This window comes from Arvicanthis niloticus, chromosome 5 (genome assembly GCF_011762505.2).
Source record: "Arvicanthis niloticus isolate mArvNil1 chromosome 5, mArvNil1.pat.X, whole genome shotgun sequence".
Classification (NCBI taxonomy): domain Eukaryota; kingdom Metazoa; phylum Chordata; class Mammalia; order Rodentia; family Muridae; genus Arvicanthis; species Arvicanthis niloticus.
The window spans coordinates 30758484-30785878 of record NC_047662.1 but is presented as its reverse complement, the minus strand read 5'-3'; the positions used below and the strand labels follow the sequence as shown (position 1 = coordinate 30785878).

Sequence of the window (27395 nt, the reverse complement as noted above, 5' to 3'; positions counted from 1 at the left end):
ATATTTTACATATCAAAAGGCTACTCAGAATAAGCCACATACACAGGAGGTGAAATCCAGCTACTTAGGAAACCAAGGCAGGGCAAATTATGGTAGCTTATATTTGTAATTCTAACACTTACAAGGCTGAAGCAGGAGGATTACCATGAATATGAGACTAACCTCAGCTACACAGTGAGTTCTGGATCAATCCTGGCTACAGAGTGAGACTATCTCCAAAAACCACGTAGACAGATCTACAGATAGACAGGCAGGTGGGCAAGCCTCTTGAGCAAGAGAAGAAACAATCAATAAGAGGAATATTGGCTGAAGAGACAGCCTAGTGGGCTAGGTGCCGGCTGTACAAGCTTGAAGTTCATAGTTTAAATCCTAGACATATATAGGTTTTGTTTTTTGAGATAGGGTTTCTTTCCTGGCTTTTCTGGAACTTGATCTGTAGACCAGACTGGTCTTGAACTCACAGAGATCCACCAGCCTCTGCCTCCGAGAACTGGGATTAAAGGTGTGTGCCACCACTGCCAAGCTACAAGCAACCATATGTTTTAAAAGGGAAAAAAAAATTATTAAATACTGGCTCTGTTCCAACATAAGCCTTGCAAGGAGAGAGAGAGAGAGAGAGAGAGAGAGAGAGAGAGAGAGAGAGAGAGAACACGAGAACAAGACAAAGAAAAGAAAGGGCATTGGTAATCCTGGCCAATCTTGACCAGTGGACTAGGTGGAGAAAAGGAAAGTAAAACATAAAACTTGCATTTTTTTTTTTTACTTTACCTGTTCTACATAAATGTATTACAGTAGTTTTTTTTTTTTTTTAAATAATAAAACCCTATACCCTTGTGTTTTTTTCCTGTAATATTTTAAGTCATTCTCTTTTAAAGTAGATCACAATCTCCCTCATACCTGACTAAGACTTGCTGGCAAAATTTAAACCAGTAGGTAATAAAAAGTGCCAACTGAGGCCACACTCCTTTTCCCACTTACACTCAATAAGCACTCACAAATATGCACATAAATGTCACTCCCCTGACCCTTTCAAAAACTAGGAAGGGGTGCTTTGTTTTGTTTTGTTTTGTTTTGTTTTTTAAAAAGAGACTCAGGCCAGACAGTTGTAGCCTAGGGAGTGAAGCAAAAGCTTAGTAAGATCCAACTGTCCACCCTACCATTAGCAAGGTATAACCTTGAACAAGCTGTTTCACCGGCTGAGTCTCACTTTCTCTTCTGTATAATGGTGATAATAGAACCTATGGGGAGTGTGGACTGGAGAGATGGTTAAGAACCCATACTTCTTCTATATAACTGTGGTTCAATTCCCAGTATCCACATCACTGGTAATTCCAACCCCTGGGGATCTGATACCTCTATAAGCCCTGTAACCCATGTGCACAGGCATATATGTATGTGTGCACATATATGATACACATACAATTTCTTTCATTTAATTTATTTATTTAATTGCTTGGTGTGGTGGCACCTTTAGCACTGGGAAGGCAGAGGCAAGTGGATCTCTGTGATTTCAAGGCCAGCCTGGTCTACAAAGTTGGTTCCAGGATATCCAGGGCTACACAGAGAAACCCTCTCTCGGAAAACAACAACAACAAAAATGTTTAATTAATCTACAGGGTTGTTATGAGAAGTAAATAGGAAATTCATAAATTTCTCTTTTTTCCATAAATATCTTAAGTAAATCTCTGGTACAAAGTAAAAACTTAATATGAACTATTAAAATTATTGATCTAATCATCCCAGAAAGGGGAAGCATCTCCCACCTAAGCTGCCAGTCAGCTCCAATTACGTCCTAACACATGACAAGGTGCAAGCATAGGTGGTGCTGGGTCCACACCCCTACTCACTTCAAGCAAAACTGTTGAAGTCCAACCCCCTACAACTATGAATGTGATTTGGGGGTTTTCTGTGTGTTTTTGAGATGGGGACTGTCCTAGCTAGGTTATATGTTAATAGTGGATATTTTAAAATAGTAGCCAAGAGCTGATATGAAGACATAAAACATATATCCTCTATAGAGGCTACAAAACACCTGAGGCTTCCCTAGAAACAAGGCACCGAGCAGATTCTTCCTGCCAACTCTCTCAATAACCACAGAACTAAAAAGACAGTGGAGTTGGAGATATAGCTCAGTTGGTAGAACCCTTACCTAGCATCTTTGAGGCCTTAAATTCTATGTCCAGGTTTTTTAATTTGGGGGGTATTTGTTTTTTTGTTTTTTTTTTTAAGTAAAACTTAAAAGGGAAGGGGTCTTTAAACACAAACAAAACTGCTGGGGGCTGACTTGTATGCTGTGTATTCAGATGCTGATTACTGTGCCCAGAGTGGTTGCAGTCCCACATTGGCATTGTCAAGCATCTCCTGTCTCAATGTTGTGTAACAATTGTTTTCCATCACCTCTGATTGGTTAATAAAGAGCTGATCAGCCAACAGCTGGGCAGAAGAGGAGGCGGGACTTCCAATCCCAGTGAAAGGGACTCTGGTAGGGAGCAGAGAGGAAGATTCACTAGGATTCACCACAAGCTGGTGGTCACCAGGGTAGCTGCCCCTCGGATAGAGCAGAAACAACCAGTGCAAGACTAGGTTGGTAAGTAACGCAACACATGGCTGGGTAGTAGGCAGCCATAGATGCGTTAGAATAGAGTTAGAATAGATGAGTATCTGCTCAGCTTTGTGCTTTTAGCTTATATAATAAATGAAAAAAAGTCCATGTCTTTATTGGAAGCTAGAGTGGGCTTAGAAAAGCCAAAACTACTTTACACAAAACTAATGCCAGCACTCAGAAACAGAGGCAGGGGGATCTCTGAATTCAAGACCAGCCTGGTCGACAGAATGAGTTGCAGGACAGCCAAGGCTACACAGAGAAACCCTGTCTTGAAAAATAAAAATAAATTAAAACACACACATACACAAAACATCAAATAAACATTAACATTTGTCCAATTATAAAATGTATTTTAAAAATAAATTGTAATCTAAAATCAAAAGGTAAATAATTTAAATAGCAGACAGATGCTAACTCACCTCCCAACAATGAGAATCTATGACATAAGGACTGTAGGATCTCTAGAGATTCAAAATGTTTTTGAGTTTCTTCTATCTGCTTCTAATCCCTCCCATAGATGAATGGAAAGGCAGAAAAGAGAACCCAAGTATATTGACTATCCACTGTTTGTCTCATGTATGCTGGCTGGGTGATAGTAACACATTATCGAATTTAAATCTTACAGCATCCCTGCAAGGGATGAACTATTCTTCCCACTCCTAATGAGGAAATCAATGTTTAGAAAGGCTAAATAAGTTGCCCAAGGTTATGTACATAGGAAGTAGCTGAGCCAAGGTTCAAACACCTTGTTCTTAATTCTACCAACCTGCTTGAACAAGTAATTTTGAACCAACTCCCTAGATATAATTTTCTTCCAAACTGACTGAAACCACTAGGTGTTAAATGACTCACCTAAGAGACCTAAGTATTACCAACCTGCCTTCTAAATTCTTTTATCTGTGCCCCAGATTGATGCAGCACTCAGTCCGCATCAGAAACTTCTTTGTGCAGTGGATGATGATTCTTGAGACTGTCAGTAGAGTACTCAGCCACAAACAGGACATCTAACATAAATCCCTACCCTCAAAGCTCTGGAACCATCTCAGAAGAAGTGGGAAGACTGTAAGAACCAGTGAACACAGAGAACCAGAGAATACAGAAAACCAGAGAAATGTCGTATACTGATACGACTTTTGTGCTCACAAACTTATAGCAGCTATGGTTTTCTGCACAAGCCCTGTACAAGATCAAGCCAGTCAACATACTAGCATGTAAGTGGGGAGGGACTCAAGAGCCTGACTTAGGGGCTATGGCCCATTGATGGCTTCTGGAGAGAGAGAGAAGTGGACCATGCACCAGTGGATAGGCCCACATCCATGTGGACAACATAAATTGGATTTGGCAGATTATTTATTTAAAAAAAAAAAAAAGGGTGGAAATCAAAGTTGGGAAACATAGGGAGATGGGGTGGATCTTGGAGGTCAGTATGATCAAAATACATTGTATAAAAATTTTTTTTTAATTTTATTTATTTATATGAGTACACCATCGATATCTTCAGCTACACCAGAAGAGGTCATCAGATCTCATCACAGATGGTTGTGAGCCACCATGTGGTTGCTGGGGATTGAACTCAGGACCTCTGGAAGAGCAGACAGTACTCTTAATCACTGAGCCATCTCTCCAGCCCCGTATAAAATTTTTGAAGAATTAATAAAAATACTATATTAAAATTTGAGCCAGCATTATAAGCTCACCTTTGATCCTAGTACTCAGGGAAGAAAAGGTAGGTGACTCTGTGTGTTTGAGACTAGTATGATCAACACAGTGAAGTTCAGGCCAGCCAGGGCTACATAGTGAGACCCTGTCTCAAAAAGATTTCTAATTATTTTTCTTTTTAGCTATATATCTGTATGTTACCTGTGTAACATTAAAAGTTTTAAATATCAGATTTAAAAAGTTAAAAAGACTTTATAAGATAAAGCAGGCTGGGTGTAGTGGCAAAAACCTTTAATCCCAGCACTCAATGGCAGAGGCAGGTGGATCTCTGAGTTCCAGGATGACCATGACTACATAATAAGATTGTCACAATAACAAAAGAAAGAAAAAGAGAAAAGATCTTATAATTCTCATATTACACAAGTTTTTTCAATAACAAAACAATCACCAAGAAGAAAAGTTGGAACCAATATTTTCTGCTTTCTAGTATACTACATAAATTTGAAAACAATCAAAATACATGAAAATAGAATAGAGATGAACAATTTACTTCTTGGCTCTCTTACTTCATGGCTATGTGAGCATGTTCATTTAACCTCTTTGCTGTTTTCACTTGTGAAAAAGGACACAATTCTTAGTTTACATGGTTGCTCCATGGACTGAATTAATAAATAGATAAAGTGCTGAGCACATTAATAACTGTTGTGTGTTTCGACTGCAGCAGCTGTAACAACCAGCATTAAATAACACTAGGGAAAGGCTAAAGAGATGGCTCATAGGTTAAGAGCAATGATTGCTCTTCAGGAGGGCCAGGATTCAGATTCAATTCCCAGCACCAGCCTACATGGCTGCTCACAGCCATTTGTAACACTAGTTCCAGGGGATTTAATATCCTCTTCTGACTACCTCATGCATTGGACATACATGAGGGCAAAACATCCATACACATAAAGTAAAATAAATATTTAAAGCTGGGCGGTGGTGGTGCATGCTTTTAATCCCAGCACTCAGAAGGCAGAGGCAGGTAGATCTCTGAGTTCCAGGCCAGCCTGGTCTACAGAGCAAGTTCCAGGACAGCCATGGCTGCACAAAGAAAACCTTTCTCAAAATAAATAAATAAAAATATTTTAAAACTACCAACACTGGGTGTGGCTACAGTAGTAGCACAGCTCTATAGGAGAGGAGACAGGAAGATGCTCTTCCGGTAAGTTTATACAGTTCTGTTACTAGCGTTAGCATTTACTAAGTATTTTACTCTATTAGCGCTAGATATTTTCATTACAAATTCCATTAAATCTAAGGCATATCAATTTCTAAATTTACCCATATTTCATTTACTCTCTTCAATAGGCCGCAGAGTGGCATGGCACTTGCCTAGCATGCACAAAGCCCTGGATTCTATCCTTATAATCAAGGGAACAAAGTTAGTAACTAGTAAAACCAAATTTCAATACTAGGTCTGCCAGATTCTCAAAACTCTTGCACTGAACCATAATCATAAACTTGGTCTCTCTCCAACTTTAATGTGCACAGAATCAATCTCTAGAGAATCTTGACAAAAATGAAGACAAATTCAACAATCTGCATCGAGACTGAAGAAGACTCTGCATCTTTAACAAGTTGCCAGGTGTCACAGTGCTGCTGGCCCCTGGCAGACTACTACCTGACCACCAGCAAAGCCAAACTATTCTGTTTCTATGACCTCTCCTCCTCTTCCTGAATCTCTCCCCACACCCTGATCTCTGTGATCAGCTAATGAAAATCTCCACAAAGATAATGAAAATGACCTAACCCCACCCCAACACTCAACTCAGGTCTCTGAGCAACACAGGTAATTAGAATCTGCCTACTTACTAATGAAACTGCTAGTTTCAGCTGGGCTCATCCTTTCCCACTCTACCTGTTCCACGTCTCTGACAGTTTTTGTTGTGCTCTCAGTGATGAAGAGTACTACCACACACATTCAGAACTGGGTCTGTGCACAAGAATGTGATTTCTATAGCTGTTCTGGGTACTGGTCTAAAAGAAAGCATACAGTTTTTAAATTATGCATGCTATAACTGGGTGCAGGTGTGTACAGCAGAGTCCTGGAGTCTCCTCTCTACAGACCTACTATTCTGTAGGACTCTCTTAAAGTAAATAATTTCTGCAGGTCTACTTCAGTAGTTTTCAGGTCAGACTACTTTCCAGTTGTTTGACATGAAAATCTAAAAGCAACTCAGACCACAAATCCAAAATGTATGCTGGAATTTACAGTAAAAGGATCCACTGCCAAGTGGAGTTAATCAGATTGGACAGAAAACCCAGTTCAACCACTAACTAGCTGTGAGACCCTCCCTCAAGGAAGTTATTTAGGTTCTTAAACTTGTTTCCTCAGCTGTAAAAACCTACTATGTCATTGGGTTGTCACAGAATGTGGTTAGTGATGGTTAAATGATAGAATATCTGTCCTCTGTCAGAATTTAACACATAATGGCTTCCTACCTTTTTCTTCATCCTTTCCTGCTCATAGGGATATATAGTCATAATACACATTAATACCAAGTCACAAAAGAAACTGATTAAACACAACTTCATTTAAAAATAAAACAAAACCACTAGACCAGAAATATGGGTCAGCAGGTAAAAAAGCATTAGCTGCACAAGCCTGACACGAGTCCAATATCCAGAACCCGTGTAAAAAGCCAGATGTGGTGTCACACAACTAGAATCACAGCACTCCTAAAGCCAGATGAGAGATAAAAACAAGATAATCATCCTGAAGCTAGCAGACCTGCCAGCCTGCAGTATGCAATAAACAGAAAACAAAAAAGAAACCTTGCCTCAACAAAATGGACTGCAAAACAGTCCTGAAAGTTGTCCTCTGAACTCCACACACCAGCTACAGAATGTACACACACACACACACACACACACACACGGCACGGGGGGAGGTATGTGTGTGGAGAAATAAGTAAATATTCTTTTTCTTTAAGTTTTTTTCTAAAGTATTATTTATTTTATTTTATGTATAGGAGTACACTGTAGCTGCCTTCAGAAAAGGGCATCGAATCCCATTACAGATGGTTGTGAGTCACCATGTAGTTGCTGGGAATTGAACTCAGGACCTCTGAAAGAGCAGTCCCCTTGTATTTAGTTTTTTTTTTATTTTTGGTTTTTACAAACTTGTTTTTAAAGGTTTATTTAAATGTGTGTGAGTGTTTTGTCTGCAAGTATGTAAATACATTGCATGCATGCCTGATGCCCATAGAGGCCAGAAGAGGGTGCTGGATCCCCAGAAACTGAAGTTTTTCATAGTTGTAAGGCAGTATGTAGGTGCTGAGAACCTGGGTTCTCTGCAATAGTAGCTAGTGCTCTTAACTACTGAGCAATCTCTCCAGCTCCCAAAGTGTGTAAATATTGTTTAAAAAGAACACCAACTGAGTGTGACAGCACACATCTGTGATCCCAGACTCTTAAAAAGGTTAGGCCTAGAGGACCATGAGTTTAAGACCAGGCTGGGCTACATAGGTAGACTCTGCCTCAACAAGTTACATGGGGAAGAGAGCTGGTTTTAATACTAATGGCCACCTGAGCTTGAACGAGTTACTATGCCCTTACACATCTCTTATCAGTAACAAGAGTGAGAATTTACACCTGTTATTACAGACAGGTACTCTTCTAAGAACTAAGAGACTATTAGAGCTAGTAAGCAAATATCTCTACTTTTTTTTTTAAGGGAGAATGGTTAATTTTGGTTTTGTTTTGCTTATTTTTTAACAAGAACACCCCACCTGACACCCCCATCACCATATAGGGTTTCTCTGTGTAAACCTGGCTGTCCTAGGACAGTTGCTCTGTAGACCCGCCTGTCACTGCTTCCCAGGTGCTGGAATTAGAAGCCTGTGCCACTACAACCGGCTGGAACATTTCTTTTTAAACTGCTCACCAGACATGAGAACTCAGACTGTGCTGCAAGAACAACAAAACTATACTCCTGGACGTCATCTGAGATAAAACCTGACTTCTGGCCTTCTATAAACCTTTCTTTCTTGCTTCAATGTGGGCTTGTTGCTCAACTCTTAGTCTGACAAAATAATCCACACAAGGCAACCCAAAGAATCCTTTCCTGTTGTATCTTTTATTTAGGTACCAAGGTAGAGGCCATGGCTTGAAGTTGTGCCAGATGAGTCATTCAAAAAATGTCTCTTCTCCCAGCACCAGGTCTCAGTTTGTCTTGACCAGTCTGAAGAAGGCATAAGCTCAGCAAAGCTTGTGTGGGTTTTCATCACTTTTGTTCCTTAGCTGCTAGTAGGTCCACGAAGCTGCAGATTTGACACCTCCCCCCCACACACACACCAAATCTTTGTCATCAAAAAAATTCTAGCCCTTTTCTTGACAATATTGTATGAAGTAATTTACACTGAAGAAAAGATGTGACATTTGATGTTTTCTTAAGCAACAAACTAAAAGAAAACCAACATGAACATGGGCCTTGGGATTTATTAGGAAGCTGGCAGCCTTTAGGAACCAGAGATGCTTCTACAAATACCCACTGGCCTGGCCATAGCTGTGTTTCTAACGCTAATTTTGTTTGTTATTCCCAAACTGAAATTCTTGTACTGTCTGTCTATCTATCTATCCATCCATCCATCCATCCATCCATCCATCCATCCATTTATTATGTTTTGATGCTAGGGCTTTCTGTAATCCTAACTGACCTGGAACTCCACAGTTTTAACCTATAGTAAACTATAGGTTTACTGAAAAGTAGACCAAGCTGGTTTCAAATTTGTGGCAATCTTCCCACCTCTGCCTCCAAAATATTGAAATTACCAAGACTAGACCCTGAATTGAAACTCTTACAGTACAAAGATAATACACAACCCTCACAATCTCATGTCATTATCCATAGGCTAACAAAAATTTCTTCTATTATCTAAACACAGGTTGAACAGAACAGCTCTAATTAAAAACTGAAGTCCAAAATGATTCCAAATCCAAAACTCTCTAAAAATCCACATGATATCATAAGTGAAAATTCTACACTTGACCTCAGATGAGAAAGTACACAAACAGGGTTCACTAAAACTACTCTAGAGATAAGAGTGTAGTTCAGAGGCAGAGTACATGCTTTACATGCCTGGAGCCTGCCTTCAATCTCCACCATCAAAATAAAAGAAATCCTAAAACTCAAAAATTCTGAAACACAGAGGGGGGCAATGATTGCTAGAGGAATGACTCGGTAGTTAAGAGAGCTCTGGCTGCTCTTCTAAAGGACCCAGGTTCAATTCCCAGCTCATGGAAGCTCACAACTGTCTGTAATTGCAGTTCCAGGAGAACCAACACCCTCACACAGATATACATACAGGCAGAACACCAATGTACATAAAATAAAAGTAAATTATTTCTAAAAGTATATCAAAACACTTCTGGTTCCAAGCATTTAGAGTAAGCACAGTTGTCAAGCTATAGTATATTCTCATTTAGACAGGATTTTACTTAGTGCTGAAATATTTGTAAGAAATCTGTGTACAGTGCTCATTCATCAACATGTCCGCTGTACCTGTACATCCTAAATACAATGCTAAGCATAGCTAGGAAACAGAGAGCCTAGTGTAGAAAGGCAAGCATATAAGTAATCAAATCGCCGGACGGTGGTGGTGCAGGGCGGTGGTGGCGCATACCTTTAATCCCAGCACTTGGGAGGCAGAGGCAGGTGGATATCTGAGTTCGAGGCCAGCCTGGTCTACGGAGTGAGTTCCAGGACAGCCAGAGCTACACAGAGAAACCCTGTCTCGAAAACAAACAAACAAAAAAAAATCAAATCATACACAACCTATAGTCAAGAGAAGAGAGAAACATTTCCTAACAATGACTGATTACTGGGCTCTTTTACTTTGGCTTTGGCAGTACTGGACATTGATCCCAGAGTCTCATGTGTGCTAAACAAGTGCCCTACCAATGAACTTTTAGACTCTTTATTTCAAAGCAGGTTTCATGAAGTTGCCTGGCTAGGCAGGCCTTGACCCATCATTCCTCCTAGCCCAGTTCACCCCAGTGGCTGAGAATACAACCCGTACTACCTAGTGCTAGTTTGAATTGCGTTTAACATCTTGTTGACAGTTAGCTTAACAGGTACAAAGGAATTTCAAGAGAGAGAAAATAGAAGCAAAGCAAACCACAGCAACACTCTCCAACCCTGCAAGCTAAGGAAGCTGAACATGGCTCCACAGTGATAAAGAGAAAAAGGCAAGGAAAAGGCCAAGAGGCAGAGGTTAGACTACCACAGCAGTTGTGGACTGAGTCATTATCATATAGGCAATGGGAACTTGCTAAGGAAGCTTTTGCTTCTGTTTTGTACTGGGCACTGAATCCTGAGCCTCACATATCTAGGTACGCACTCTCTGCCATTAAACTACATCCAGCCTTTTACGTTTCTTCTCCTTTATAAATTTTGTGATAGATCTCACTAAAAGTTGCCCAGCCTAGACTCATTCTGTATCTTAGGCAGGCCTTAAACTTGAGATCTTTCTAAATCAACCTCTTAAGTAACTAAGATTTAGACTATACCATCTCCCTGGGTCCACTGTAGGACTTTTTAAGAAAAAAATTTTCAATCTAGCTAATTTTGTATTGTTTGTTGTTGTTGAAAATGGAAGTCTTGGGCTGGACAGATGGCTCAGTGGTTAAGCACTAACAGGGTATCTCACAACCATCTGTAATGGAATCTGATGCCCTCTTCTGGTGTGTCTGAAGACAGAGACAGTGTACTCATATACATAAAATAAATAATTCTGAAGAAGAAGGAGAAGAAGAAAAGAAAATAGAAATCTCACTCTATAGGTAAGGCTGGCCTCAAACTGGATATAATCCCTCTGCTTCAACCTTCCAAATGCTGGGGGGGGAGGGAGGTGGGGGGGGCATGGAGCAGCATACTTCTGAGGTTTACTTCTCTTTTATGAATGTGAAAAATAGCTTGCTGAGAAATAGTTAAGTCAGACCAGTTAATAGCAACTATGTAGCAGTCCGAGGAAGAGGTAACAGGCTTTGGACTCCTGTGTAACAGGAGAGCTGAGGAGATGACAGGCGGAAAGAAGCATAGGAAATGGATCCAACAAAGCTGGGCAGCTGCAGACCAAGGTGGTGAAGCCTAGGTTTCAGCATGGACTGCTCGATGGAGAGCAAAGGCATTCACTGGGGTGGAGGACACAGAAGCAGGGGCTCTGGGAGTAGAATGAAGGCAACATTTAGACACATAGAGTTTAGGAGAATGTCTAGAGTTCTTATAGAGAGCATACAGAGTCTGAAGAACAACCACAGGAGAAATGTGAACGTTGCTAAAAGTTGCCAGAAATACTAAGAAACATAAGAACCATCCTAATTTACAGAGTGGTTCAATTCATGAGCTATATGATTTAAAGGCCTTCAAAGCCACGACAATTAGGCTGGAAAGGTCAGACAAACATATACAGAGCTAAGTAACAAAAATACAAGAACTGGGGTAAGGAAGGCTAAGTTCCTGCTGCAGGAATGAATGGCAGAAAACCACTGTTACATATTAAGACCATAATCAAATCATTACTTACTTCCCAATCTCTGGAACTTTTATTGAACTTTCTTAATCATCATCAGCCCATTTGTTGAAGGTACTATACCATCTCATTCTGGTTTGTTTTGATTTGATGTTTATGTATGCATGGCTGTTTTGCCTGCATATATGTATATGTACCAATTACATACAGTGCCCACAAAGGTCATCAGATTCCCCTGGGATTGATTGAGACCAGACAGATGATTGTGTGCTGCCACATGGGTGCTGGAAATCTCTGGAAGAATAGTCAGGGCTCAACCACTGAACTAGCTCTCCATCCCCTGGTACCATAGCATCTTTAAAGTCAGAAAACAAACAAGATGTACTTAAGAAAAAGAAGCCAAGTAGTGGTAGAACATACCTTTGATTCTAGCGCTCGGGAGGCAGAGGCAGGCAGATTTCTGTGAGTTTGAGATCAGCCTGGTCTACAGAGTAATTTCCAAGACAGCCAGAGCTACACAGAAAAACTTTGTGGGGGGTGTCGGTGCGGGGAGAGGGGAGACAAAAAAGAATGCTGGCACTTCAGTTTTGCTCTTATCATATGTAAGCAAAGGCAACAACTCATAGTAATTTCTGCCTTTGTCAGTCCCCTTAGTTCTGTACCTATGTCTATCTTCTCTAATACACAACCTGAGCTCAGCTATACCAGAACTGGCCTCATATCCCTTCACCACAACCAATTCATGCCTGGGCCCAGACTGTTTCTTCTATCTCCTATCCTTTCTTAGAAGTCTATAGAATAATCCAAGAGAGATGGGAGCTTGCTCTCCCTCTGTTTAATTCTTCCAAAAGAAAGCTGGAGAAATGAAGGGAAATTCCTGCCCCTGGGATTTCCCTATTCTTCCTAATAAAGGCAGTATTGCATGAATTTTATCATTACATAATAATAATAGTTCCAATAAAAAATAGTAAATCATCTTCTGACACATACAAGGATAGATCTCAAATTACCCCCAACTAACCTGGTCTAGTCCCTGTGTCCTTTAGTCTTAGCTCGTATTTATTTATATGGAGGCAGAAGTCAGAGCACACATGTGAGAGGCAGAGTACAACCGGTAACAGTCAGCTTCCTCCTTCAACCATGGGGGTTCTTGGATCAAACTCAGGGCATCAGGCTTGGTGACAAGTGCCTTTACCACTGAATCTTGTTTACTACTTGTAAAAATAAAAAGGCTGAATCTGCTCTTTTCTTGGAGGGGTGGCATGAGTCAGGTCACCTTCTTCTGAACCAACACTGACATCCATACTCACGAGAAGTCAGCCTTCAGTGATCCTCAGCTAGGGGTGTTTGTGAGCACACAAGTGTTTGCACTAGGTTTAGGATGATCGTCCTCATATTACAAACACAATTATACCAAAGAAGCCAAGCACTCCAGGTGTTCTCCCTGCTGGAAACTAGATCCTACCTCTTCAGACACAGGTCACTGTAGAGTAAGAGCCTCACTGGGATCCTGTCCTAGCACTATAGAAATACAGCTAAACCTAAAAAGACATTAGAGAGGATCATGGGCTGGATAGAAGATGCTCTTGTCTCTTTAATTAATTAAATTAATTAATTCTGGGGTTTTGTTGTCTTAGTGTCTATGTGTATCTACTCATATATAAATGTGCATATGCATGTGAGCATATGTTTGTGTACATGAAGAGACTGTCATCATGTGTCTGCTTCAATCACATCCCACCTTACTTTCTGAGACAAGGTCTCTTACTTAGCCAGGAGTTCTCTGACTCAGCTAGACTGGCTAGCCAACAAGCACTAGGAGTCCTCTTTTCTCTCCTCCCAGTGTTGAATTACAGAAGTACCACCCAGAACCTGGCTTTTTACATACACTGTGGAGAGTAAACTTAGTCCTCTCATTTGTCTTTTTGAGATGCTGTGGGCTCACTCTTTGCTGACTGGAACATCACCCTAAATCCCTATTATCTGTTTTTAAGACACCTACTATAATAAATGAGAGGTGACCATCATATATTTATCTACTTACATGGTTACTGCTGTCACATGTATCAACTGTATACTATAAACCCCTGGAAAGCAGATAAAGGGTTTATGAACCTTACTTACAGTGTCATATACTAAATTACATCTAAGAAGCTCTTAATGGAGTTTTATTTGCTGATTATGATAACAAGACATCTAGAGGGAATCTATGTTAAGTAGTATCTCTGAGTGTAGACCACAACACATGAAACCAGAGACAAAAGACACATAGGTGCACACACACCTCCTCTGGGGCAGAAAAATCAACAGGATAAAGCAAACTAGGGACTGAAACAAGATTAAAGATTCTCTAAATTAGTGGAGACATTACCTTCCACACCCAGGAGTGACTCACATCAACTCTATCTGATACAGAGTCCAAATTTATAAATTAAGGTGCAGAAAATAAGCAACGCCATGAAGAACATGCCAATGAACAGCCGGAAAGCCACAAGATGTGCCAAAAGGGGTTGAAACCTAAATGAATTCTGAAGTAGGCCTAAAATAAAATACCAGGAAATACCCTCTATACCAGATTAAAGGTGAAAAAAATACAAGTAGGGGACAGGGAACCTGATACTTCTTTTGGATATAAAGGTCGGGTAGACGACTGAAGGACATCGTCAGTACCTGAAAGGCAGCAATTCTACTGACCTTGTTAAGGTGCAACAGAGAGCTCTGAATCACACTCACTGCCAGTCTGCCAAAACAAACAAGAAAGAAGCTGTATCTTCCACAATAGCCTTCTGTCCAGTCTTGCAAAGAATCCAGGTCTTCAAAAGCCTGGTACAAATGGAATGGGGTATACTAATCTTCCTAGAGTGCTCAACAGCATAGGTAGTGAGGTTAGCTAATGAGGGTACATAGAAGCTAGGCCCTGAGCCTTCCAAACCTGGACTTTCTGTACTAGAAGTGAGAGGGATTAAAGATCGAAGGTGAGAAGGGCTGTTCCTCTCTGTGCCAAGAGTAAGATGTCTTTGTCCAGGGCTGAGAATACAGTTCAGTGACATTGCTTCAGTGATAAGGGTTCACTCAGCACTTACACAGCCTGTGGGTTGAACCCCCAGCACCTCAAAAAGATAAACAAAATTAATTCATACAGAAAAGAAATGGTTTCTTCTCAGCACTCTGTTGATACAAAATACAAAAATTACATATATAGCTTCTTTCCAGAGAGAGCAAACCATTTTGCTTAAGGTACAACATACAAGCCAACCAGAAAGCTGGTGCTCAGGTATTTTTTTTTTAGACAAGATCTCTTTATTAATTATTCATGCACCAAACATATACTAGAGGGTAGAAGAGATGGTTCAGCAGTTAAGAGTATATATACTCCTTAACTCCCGTTCTAAGAAATCTGATCCCTCCCTCTTCTGGATTTGGTGGACACATGCATTCCTGTGCACATACCTACACATAATTTAAAAATAAAATAAAATAAACTATGCTAGAAATCTCTCTGATCCTAGATCAGTCTACCTGTCTCCCTCAGTATCTTGGACTCTTGGACAGGTTACCAAATGCTTCTGCAACTAGAGAAAAGGTGGGAGGGGGGCTGAGGGGTGGAAGGAGGGAAGGACAAAGAGAGAGAAACAGAGACAGAGAGAATATGTATATCCTCCCAATACCCCTCTCTCTTCCTGTTTCTTGGTATAGATGGCTTCTTTTTTTTATATACTGCTTTCTCAGAAAGCAATAGAATTTCCCTAAAGTTTTACCCCTCTTTCCAACCAATTCAATCACCTGCATTCTTACTTCCATGTAATTTTCTAAATGTGTGTATATATGTGTGCACACACACCCATCAGGTTTATTTGTTTTGTTCACTAGATCTATGTCTCCTTTCTTTCAGTTGTATGTCTCTCCTCTTTAGCACGTGGGCATTCTCAAGTCTCACTGACGACAGACAACATTACAATAGACCAAATTAAAGTAAAGCTAGACATGGTGGCAAAATCCTTTGATCTCAGCAGTTGGGAAGCAGAAGCAAGTGGATCTCTTGAGTTAGAGGCCAGTCTGATCTACAGAGTGAGTTCCAGAACAGCCAGGGCTACAGAGAAACCCTGCTTCATGGGGTGAGGGTTGGGTGGATGACTGTGGCTCATGTTTGTAATCCCAGTATTCTGAAGCAAGAAAACCACAAGATCAAGGCCAGCCTGGGCTACAGAAACCCTTATTAGAAAGTAAAACGGGCTGGAGAGATGGCTCAGTGGTTAAGAGCACTGACTGCTCTTCCAGGGGTCCTGAGTTCAATTCCCAGCAACTACATTACAGATAGCTCACAACCATCTGTAATGGGATCTGATGCCCTCTTCTGGAGTGTCTGAAGACAGCGACAGGGTACTCACATATAAAATAAAATAAGTACATCTTAAAAAAGAAAGTAGAGGCCATCCTGGTCTACAGAGTGAGTTCCAGGACAGCCAGGGCTACACAGAGAAACCCTGTCTCGAAAAAAGAAAAAAAAAAAAAAAACTTAAAAAAAAAAAAGAAATAAACAAATAGATCTCTATCTTACATCCACCTCTTTTAAAGGCCACTTTCCTCTAGTTCCTTCAAATCCCAGTTTTTAAAATGCCTGAGTAAGAGTGACCTGAATATTACACACCTACAGTTCACTTCTGGCTTTAATCTCTACATAATCTGACACTGAGACACGCCCTCCATACCACATCCTCCTAGAAACTTCTCTTCGGTTACTCCTAATTCTCTGGCCTCTCCCTTTTCGAAGACAATTTCTTCCCAAGAATCATCTACCTCTGCTCCAGAAAACATCCTCCTTATAGAGGGTGTTTCTGTCTCCAGCTCTTCCACTGTAACCTTAGGTAATCTCCCTCACTATGCCAGTAGCTTTGATTAAGCTGATTCAGTACCTGCCTCACCTACAGTTCGATATTCCACATTCTAGACCACCACTTGCTTTCTGGCTGCATCAAGGCCACCGTCTCTCACAAGCCTTGAACTCAGAACCTTCTGCACCTTTACAGCCACCATTTAACCACAACTAACCCCTCCCCTTATACTCCCTACTTTAGTTTGTGACAACACCCACCCAGATATCCAAGTCAGAAACCCGCAAGTCAGCTTAGGTTCTGCTCTTTCTCCATTATATACCACATCCAGTTAGTCATCAAACACATGGACCTGACCCTGAGTGTTCCTGGCTTATCCCTACTGCTGCCCTACTCCAATCTACCTTCACACTGCTGCCAGAAGACAGGGTTCCAAAAACGTGGACCTAATCAGAATCCTTGCCTAAAATCCTCAATGCTCCCACAAGCCTTTAAAAAACCAGGCCTACCCTGCTCATCTCATTCTTCCCCCACATCCTACACTCCAATCCCATCCATATTCTCTTCTCCCACTAAGCTCTCTCATCCCCCTTGCTATGCATGCTGCCCAAAATGTCCTTTCCCCAGCCTTTTTGCCTGAAGAGACAATACCTAGCTTACTGACCCTCAGATGCCTTTACTGCTTTCTTACCTTGGCTACACAGGGTACCACAATACCATGCATCAGCATTTATTTACATGACAACACTCCCTGTAACAGGTGCTGTCCTCTTACCAATGCCCCCACCCCCCCACCCCCATTCAACTGTAAGGTCACAAAGGTGCAAGGAAAAGAACTTGTATTTCCTCAGCACTTCACCTACTCCCTGCTTCAGAATACAAGGTCAACAGATGTAACACATAAGTCCTCCAAATCAGCCTAGAACTGAGAGCTGCCACAGTAACTCATGCACTCGGACAGCTGAAGCAAGAAAATAGCCATACATAAGTTCCAGGCCAACCTAACAGCACAGTGAATGGCAGGCCAGTATGAGCCACACAGCTACAGTGTGAAACACACTCTCAAAGCAAACAAAAACAGCAAAATAAAAGGCTTCACTGGAAATTTAGTAGATTCTTATATAATTCTTGCCAGTTATTTATTGTTAAAATCATTTGAAAGCCGGGCAGTGGTGTCGCACGCCTGTAATCCCAGCACTTGGGAGGCAGAGGCAGGCGGATTTCTGAGTTTGAGGCCAGCCTGGTCTACAGAGTGAGTTCAGGACAGCCAGGACTACACAGAGAAACCCAGTCTCGAAAAACCAAAAAAAAAAAAAAAATCATTTGAAAAAAAAAAAAAAAAAAGGTTGTTCAGAGAATAGGTAGACTAGAATTCTAGTTTTTTATTGCTATGATAAAAAAAAAATCATGACCAAAAGCAACTTTGAGGAGGAAAGATTTGGCTGACAAGTTCCAGTCAAATAAATATAGTCTATCAATACACAAATACAGTCCATCATCAAGGGAAGCCAAGGCAGAAACCTGGAGGCAGAAACTGAAGCAGAGGCCATGGAAGAACTCTGCTTATTGGCTTGCTCAGCTTGCTTTCCTATACAAAACCGGACCATCAGCTCAGGTGGCCTCCCCTTCAGTGGACTGAGCCCTCCCATATCAACCAATAATAAAGAAATAGCCCACAAGCATGCCTATAGGCCAATTTAATGGAGGCATTTCCTCACCTGGGTTTGTTGTTCCCAGGAGGCTCTACCTTCAGTCAAGCAAAAAGAAAGAGAGAGAGAGAGAGAGAGAGAGAGAGAAGGGGGAAGGAAGAAGGAAGGGGGAGGGGAGGAGGAAGAAGAAGGAAAAATAAAAAAGGGAAAAGAACCAAAACAACTAGGAATCATGGGACACAAGCATTTGATAATTTAAATGAAGAAGAGGTGAAATCTGACTTTGAGTGGCAGGTTCAAATCCACAGACCTGTTTTACAAATTCAGAAGTCAAATCCTTTGAAAGCATGATGCTTAAAGAAAAATGGGAGGTTCTTCCTAAAGAAGTACTAGGGTGAGGATTAATTCTTACTTAATTTCTTTCTTTTTTCCTTCCTTTTTTTCTTTTTTTTTTTTTAAAGGTTTGTTTGGGTATTTTGCCTGCATGTGAATGTTTGTCTGTGACACTTGTGTCCAGAAGAGTGTCAGATCCACTGGAACTGGAGTTACAGATGGTTGTGAGCCATCACGTGAGTATAGAACATGGGTCTTAACATAGTGCTCTTAATGCTAAACCATCTATCTCTCCAGCACCTAATTCTTAGTTTTGAAGGCAAAACTTTATAGGAAACCATTAGCAACATTAGTATCTAAATTTAAAGTCGGGGATGGAGATATGGCACACTGGCTAACAGTGCCTGCTACTCTTGCACAGGACCAGAGTTCAGTTCCCAGCATCTATGTCAGACTGCTCACAAATCCCTATAAATCCAGCTCCAAGTGATGCAAAGTTCTGATCTCCATGAGAACCCAAATGTACCCACACCCACAGCATAGACACATACACATAATTAAAAATAAAAATTAAATTTGTTTTTAAATCCTTAAATGTAGTCAGTATACCTGCCCCCAAAGTTCTCTGATATGTCTGTTTTTTCCGTCTCTCTGTCTCTGTCTCTTGTAGTCTCTCCCCCCACCCCTGCTGTATTCCTCCTCCCCCCCCTCCCCCCAGAGATTTGTGTGAGACAGTTTCTCTTTGTAACCTTAGCTGGCCTAGAACTCACTATGCAGACCAGGCTGACCTTGAATTCATAGAGAACTCAGAAATCCACCCGTCTTTGGCTCTCTAAAACTGGGGTTCAAGGCATGGTCTAGTTCCCCTCCCCCCCCCCCACTCTCAAGATTTATTTTTATTTTATGTGAATATGTAAGTGTGTGTATGTACACCACATGCAAACCTGGTGCCTTTGTTTCAGGTCTCATGGAACTGGAATTACAGGTGGTTGGGAACAATCTCACAATCTCCCCAGGCTCTATCACCTCTTAATCTAGTTTCATGATTCAACTGCAATGTCAACCTCTAGACTTTAGGATCTAGAGTGCCTGGCTCCTAGAGCAGTGTCTCACCCTCATCACTCCTGCCCAGCATATGAAACACAGGCATTCGAATTCACATTTAAAGTTTTACCTTTTTTCTTTTCCTCTCTCTCTGCATGCTTCTGTGTGCATGAGCACATACGCAAGAACATTATGTGTTCATGTTTATGTATTCAAAATGTATATGTACATGTGTACATACGCACATGTGCTTGAGGAAGCCTGATAGCTGGTGTCTTCTTCAACTACTCTCCACCTTACTCATTGAGACAGGGTCTTTCTTTCACTGAGCCACCAATCAGGCTAGTCTACTCATCAGTGATACCATCTCTGAACAAGAGGAAACCCATATACATTTCCCTGCGCTATGGAACTGTAGCATATATATACATATCAAGAACTGTATCCACAGAGACTTTTGTTTTTACTTCTCTGTCTAGTTGTTTGATGGTTACGTTTATTTGTTAGTATGTTTGTTGTTTGTTTGGGGTTTTCTATTTTGTTGGTTCCATATTGGTTTAGTCTGATCTGATTTGTTTTGAGGACAGGGTATCATGTACCCAAGGCTGGCCTGGAACGCACTAAGTAGTTAAGGATGGCTTAAATTTCTGATCCTCTTCTTACAACTTCTGAGTGCTGAAATTACAGACATTCAACACATCACTCAGTATATGAAGGACTAGGAAGCAAACCCAGGACTTCCTGAGTGCTAGGAAGTACAACTGAGCCATGACTTATTTTGTTATGTTGACACAGACTCTTTTCATCTGACCTAGGATGATATGGACTCAGTTATTTAGTTCAGCTTGTCCTCAAACTAGAGTGACTCCTGCCTCAGCCCTCTAATGCTGATTTTATAAACTTGAACTACCACACCAAAATTTCTTTTTCTTTCTTTCTTTCTTTCTTTCTTTCTTTCTTTCTTTCTTTCTGTATTTTTTTCTTTCCCGCCTCCTCCTCCTCTTCTTCCTCCTCTTCCTCCTCCTCCTCCTCCTTTAGACAGAGTTTTAGGGGCTGTCGAGATGGCTCAGAACTTAAGAACACTGGCTGCCCACCCTTCCAGAGGACCTGGGTTCAATTTCCAGCACCCACACAGCAGCTCACAACTGCATGTAAATTCTGTTCCTGGGGACTCAACACCCTCAACAGATATGCATGCAGTCAAAACAGCAATGTACATTAAAAACACAAAAAGTCTTACTAAGCAGCCCAGGCTAGCCTCCAAGCCCTTCCTTCTTACCCACCACCAAGCCCCAGACTACTCCTAATCTTAATCTCATTCTTTCCACGCCTCTAAGCGTTCCACCATCCCCCAATACCACTTGTTCCAACACAGTCTCTCTTGTAGGCACTCATAAAGCATCACGTACAGTGGGCTTATTCATTGCTGTTGATTGACTAAAAAGTACAGCCAAAGAAAATTACTTCCTATGTCTCAATCAACCTTCTCTTTTGGACTGAAAACTGTCTGAATTCCAAAAGGCAATTCAAACAAGCTTATTCTTTGCATCAACACAAAGCAACAGTATTTATCTTTCTGAGCAAAAATTACTGCAGAAAAGTATTATAGCAAGACAGAACCCAGTAGTACAGCTGGCAAAGCCCTGTCCAAAAGATGATGACTGACCAATTCATTAACTTGTCTTAGGTTATTTGCCAAATTATCCCTGATAATTGGAACATCACTGATGATTGACACAGTCATACAAAACAAAGCAATTTTGAAAAGAGAAAAAAATATGCATGCTTATATACTGAGAGATTTACACTGTAACAAAATTTTATACAACCAGATCAAGTGAAAGGAACTGACCACAAAACTTTGTCCTTGAGCTCTCTCTATCTGTTGGTACACACACACACACACACACACGTGCAAAAACCCTCTATAGATACATGTTCCCATGTTATAATTTTCTTCATTAAATATTAGATATATTGCTTCTGTAAAATGAGCTTTTTTCATATGTGTGTGTGTGTGTGTGTGTGTATACATGTAAATGTGGACAAACCTGTGTGCATGTGGCATGTAGAGAACTAAGGCTGACACTGGGAATCCTCTCTAATCACTCTCCAGGGTACTCACTGAGGCAGGGTCTCTCAGTTGAACCCAGAGCTCACCAATAAGGCTAATCTAGCTAGCCAGCTTGCTCCAAGAATCTCCTGTCTCTACCTGTGGCTGAGGTAGAAAGACAGAGCACTAAAGGCCAGGCTGAGACTATACCTGAAATAAATAAATAAATAAATAAATAAATAAATAAATAAATAAATAAAATGTTAACAGGCTGGAGATGTAGCTCACGAGTACAAGACTTGCTTGGTACAGAGGTCCTGGGTTCAATCCCTGGACATTTCTTTTCCCTGGTGCACATTCTTAATTAAGTGTTCTTTCCACCAAGACCTCTAAGACCTGAAACAGGCACTGAAAACTAACTAACAAGCTAACAGACCACGGCTAGTGGAGCAACCCGGCCTGTGCTGCATCCCTGGTCAAGCTAGCTCAAGACCAAGGCAGCAGTTCCTGTGAGCACTGCTAGCACCCGCACGCATTTTATTATTTCAATAGTACAGTGTGGCTGGCGCTTATGATTTCCCAGCAGATAGATTTGACTCACTTTCTGAACTAACAGTGTCCAGAAGCAGCAATTACTCCATTGTTCTGTCTAGAAGCAATCCACTCCAACCTCAGGACTTTGTTCTAAAAGGGAACTTAAGAACTGGGTCTACTTTTTGTTTGTTTGTTTGGTTGGTTGGTTGGTTGGTTTGAGACAGGGTTTTCTTTCTTGTATGTAGCCCAGGCTGTCCTAGACTAGCTTTGTAGACCAGGCAGGCCTTGAACTCAGAGATCCACCTGCTTCTGTCTCCCAAATGCTAGAACTAAACTCCTGTTCCACCACACCAGGCCAAACTGAGTTTACTTCTCACCAAGGAGCATTACTTGAGTAAGAAATTCCAAATCTTTTATACTGTGTTAGCCAAGTCATATATTTTCCAATACATTGTTTTGTATAAAATTCTCAGAGACTTACATACCACAAACTTCCCCATAACTGAGGGTCGGTGGGGGGGGGGGGGTTGGGAGATATCTTTAATCCCAACATTTGGGAGGCAAAGGTAGTTAGATTTCTGTAACTCTAAGCCCAGCCTGGTCTATATATGAGTTCTAGGACAGCGAGAGCTACATAGCAAAACTCTGTCTCAATCAAGCAAAAGGAAAAGAAATTTTCCACAGTTCAGAACTATCCAGTTGTAAGGCACTAGTGTGTCTTTCGTTCAGAAGCTAAAAGCCAGCAATGACACCAACAGCTCCATTTTACTAACATTTTCACAATCATCTCAACTAACCCAAGTCAATGCTCTGATTGTGCAGCTTCCTCCATGCAGATGTAAAACCTTCATCCAGAGCTCTGCAACCTGCGCTTGGCCCCTGCGTCTAAATGTCCCAGTCTTAGTAATACTGAACATATAGAATACTGTTATAAAGCTCAGATAAGATGAACGTGACATGGCTTTGAAAATGTAAGTTATGTCCACGAAAACTGTTAAAGACAGTGATAGCATAATGCTGGCAGCTTGTCTGTATTCTCATGAATACAAAAAAATCAGATTGATTTTAACAGATGAAAACCTAAAGATAAAAGGGAGTCAGTTTCTAAGGGGTACAGCAGAAGTGGAGCCCAAATCTGGAATCAAAGGTTTTTTACTACTATCAAATTGTCTTGTCAGGAGCATGTGTTTGTATGTGTGCATGTGCGTACACATGTGTGTACATATGTGTATGTATGTTTACTGTGTATATATATCTCTTAGGTGTAGCTCTCTTTGCAGCTACTTTCTGTGGTATGCTGAACATCAATCCTAACTGGATGCAGTCACCTCCTGCACCTGGTGAATACATCTAACAAGATCTCCAAGTCAACCCTGAAGTCTGTAAATACCATACAGCTGGCATGTAAAATCATGCTGAAGTGTGAATGTTCTTTTATTCCTAGCCCAGGTTGGCATATGACGACTTTAGTCTTCACATTTTTATGAAAAGACAAAATCTAATTCTGAATTGGCATTAGTACTAGCCTGTAATCCTAGCGCTTGAAAACAGACAGGAGAATTGGGAGTTGAAAGCCAGCTTCAGCTACATCCCCAGTCTAAGCTGAGAACCTGTCTTAAAATTAAAAGCTTGTATGGTGGTACCAGGGTTATACAATAAGATCTGAACAAACATAAGGACAAAGCCTGAACTCCCAGTGAGCTCACACAGACTGTCTTTGTCCTCGTGCTTCCACGGCACTCAAGTCCCATAATTGTTTGTTTGTGTATATCTTCGCCTTGCTAGATGTGAATAACCAGGGCAGGAACCAGACCTCATTCATAAGCCCAACACTATCACCAGCAATGAGATTTAATAGTGATTTGTTGAGGGATGGAGGGGGGTTCTCCTGGTTGCTGCCCACTCTGAAATGTTAACATCTGATTATCTAATGCTTCTTGTTTATCCAACCACTATCTGAAACAGTCTTTGGGATACTTGGGAAATGAAGGGGAGCATTTATGTCCAAGCTGAATCTTCTAGCCCTGCCAAAACCATGCTCACTACCAACACACAGGGTAATAGCTGCCAAGCAGTTCTGGAAAATCCTAACAGCCATTCCTAATAAAGGTGCTTTATACACAGCTCTGCTCAGTTCATACTGCAATGCATTATTTGTCATTTTAGTCTCTTCTAGGAGTAACTTATATAGCTGAGAACTTCAGTCCTCCCCCTCGACATGGAAATTCCACTTGATTTTACATAATAATTCTTTAAATTATTACAGTAAGGATGCAACTAACTCAGAGGCCTGCCAATGAAGCCAACAGTAATGTAAATTTCCCCCATATCTTTCCAAAACTGTGTGTGTGTGTCAGACAGGGTTTCTCTGTGTAGCCCTGGCTGTTCTAAAACTCAATTTGTGGATCCCCCCTACCTCTGCCTCCCAAGTACTGAGATTTAAGGCATTCGCCACCACCTGGTCACTTTTTTTTATTTTGAGACATGGTCTCACTTGGCTGGTCTCCAACTCAAAGAGCTATCTGCCTCTGCCTCCCAGGTGCTGGAACTAAAGGCAGGTATGCATGCTAAATGTTTTCAAGATTATTTGTTTAAGTGTATGTGTGTGCCTCCATGAATCATGTGTACCATATTTGTGCCTGGTACACAAGGACACCCGAAGAGGTTTGTCAGATCCCCTGGAACAGAAGTTACAAGAGATTGTAAGCTGCCACACTGAATCCTGGTCCTCTGCAAGACAAGCACAAGCTCTTATCTGCTGAACCATCTCTCCAACCTCAGAGGGTTTTGTTTTTTGTTTTTTGTTTTTTGTTTTTTGTTTTGGTTTTTTTTTTTTTTTTTGGTTTTGTTTAAAAAAAAAAAAAGATTGATAGGATGGACCTGGAGAGATTCCTCAGCAGTTAAGAAGAGCACCTGTTGCTCTTGCAAAGGTCCTAGGTTCATTTCCCAGCAACCATATGGAAACTCCCAACTATCCAGAACTGCAGTTCCAACAGGGGATCCAATACCCTCTTCTGACCTCCTCCAACACCAGGTACACATGTGGTACACAGCCATACATGCAAGCAAAAAAACTCATATACAAAAATAAATTAATTAAATTAAAAATAAATAAAAATAAAGTGCCTTCAAGAAAGAAAGAGGCTTGTGTCTGAGAAGACTCGAATTCCTATACACTGGAACAAAGTCCATCAGAGTAAAGCCAAACTGCGTGAGATGTCTGAGAAGTCTGAACGCCCGTCGGTAACCCATCCAGGAACAAGCCCTACTTCCTTTTTGCCATAACAGGAGAGCCCAACTTCCTTTCAGCTAGAAGCCGTCAGCAACTTGACCCTGGGAGGTACTGAGATTTCTTCCTATTTGTGTTTTAATTCTGCTGGTTGAAAGCAGCCAAAGCCAGTGACAGCCCCAGCGTATCCTCCCTCTGAGGAGTCCAAAGCAAAAGCCTGCAAAGGAAAGTTAATGGAACCATTCAGCGAGCAGCAGTTTTTCAATGAAGTTCAGCCTCACAACCTAACCTCTTTGTGCTCTGCAATAATCCTCATTTCTTGGGGGGGGGGGGGGGGGGGAGGCTGACAGAAAACTCCCTGCAGGCAGGAAAACTGGACAATTTACAGGAGCTGATACAGCAAAAACAAATAGAAGCCCTAGTGGGTCCTCTACCATTTCATCTGATTTCTCCCATGCTGCACTCCCAAGTACAGCTCTAATGTCCGGGGGGGTTTCGGGAGGTGGAGAGTTGGGGGGGGGGGGTCTTACAGCTTTGTCTTTAGTTTCCCTTCACTGGGTAGGTGTTGTAAACAAGTATGCTGGCCTCAGTCATAAGGGTTGAAGATTTCTGTCCTTCACATGGAAAGAAAGGCAAGGCTAGTCACAAGAGACCAGCTTTTAAAGAGGGGGGAGGGGGCTGCCTGCCTGTGAAGTTTCTGGGAAAATCAACATCTCCAAAGAAAGCGCACTCCAGAGCACACTGAAGATAAATCAAAGCTGGGGCTCCAGAGCCACGCACCCCTGCCTTCCAGTCGGGGCGGTTAGGGAAAGGCAGACCGCAGCCCTACTGGCCTGTCAAAACTTTCTCTGCGTGCACTCGGCGGAGATTAGGCATTAACTCGCTGAACTGCTTCGAAAGACAGCCTCCAGGGGCTGAAATCCGAGCTCCGAGACCAATCTTTATTTCTGAGAGGAAGAAAAAAAAATAATAATAACTAGACCCCTGCCTCAACCAGGCAGGCCCAGACATTAAGGGGGGTGGCGTGGGGGTGGGGTGGCCTCGCCGCGGAAATCTGCACACTCACCGGCCACGCCGCCCCCCGACCCCCACGACCCCCTGGGTGCTCGGCATCCTAGGCTCCCGCGCGACAACTCCGAGAGTCAGGGAGACAAAAGCGGGCGGGCGACCCCCGGAGAGCCACCGCCGGGAAGCTCGCCCCGGGAAACCGACTGAGAGCGTCTCCCTCGAGCCCAACTCCTCCTCCACCAGAGTCCCATAGCAGGCGGTCTCCCGAGCCAGCTCCACGTCTCTCCTCCTTCGGATCCGGCCAGATAATAAAGCAAACAGTGTGACTGGAGATAGGAGAGCGCCGAGCGCCGGCCGGGGAGCCGGGCTCCCCAGGCTTATCTCAACTCTACAGAAGCCGGCCCCGAGTGGCGGCCGCAGCTCCCGGCCCAGCCCCGCGCGGGTGGGCGCGCCCCCCGCCCGCCTCCCCACCTGCAGCCGGCGGAGCCGCGGGCCTCCGGCTCCGGCCAGCGCCGGCCCGGCCGCAGCCTCACCTTTGTAGCGCTCCAGCACATCCTCGTACGCCTGCACGAACTCCTTCTCCTGGCTGCGGTTGGCCGGCTGCTGACCCGGCACGTAGCCGGCCATGGCTGCCCGCGCCGCGCTCTGCCCGGGCCCCGGGGGGCGCCGGCTCCAGGCCCGCGCGCTGAGGCGGCGGTGGCGGCGGCCCCAGTCTCGGCCTTTGTGCGGTTCGGCGGTGGCGGCGCCTTCGCTCTCTCGCTCTCGGCTCTGTGTCCGTCTCACCCGGCCCCGCAGTGGCGCTCGGCTCCCTCAGCCCGCTCTCACTCGGCCCGCTCGCGCTCCGCCGGTCCCGGCTCGCGTTTCCGCCTCCCCACCCCTCGGCTCCGCTCCTCCCTCAGCCCGCCCCGGCGCGACGGCGGCGGCGCCTCCTGTCA

The 27395-nt window shown here is 42.5% G+C and overlaps 1 protein-coding gene and 1 pseudogene across 8 annotated transcripts in view; both read right to left on the bottom strand.

Moving 5' to 3' along the window:
• Macf1 (microtubule actin crosslinking factor 1) overlaps window positions 1–27395 on the bottom strand; it is a 336209-nt gene that overhangs the window by 286857 nt on the left and 21957 nt on the right. Inside the window, exon 1 of one of the 8 annotated variants that reach the window (XM_076934253.1) lies at window positions 26994–27306. The exons of the other annotated variants lie outside the window; for them this stretch is intronic. Within the exon in view, the coding sequence (XP_076790368.1) occupies window positions 26994–27087 (94 nt within the window). The 5' untranslated portion in view covers window positions 27088–27306. Of the gene's footprint in view, window positions 1–26993; window positions 27307–27395 lie in introns of those variants that run through there. 8 annotated transcript variants of the gene reach the window in all.
• Window positions 8189–8811, bottom strand: LOC117708345 (large ribosomal subunit protein uL29m pseudogene; annotated as a pseudogene).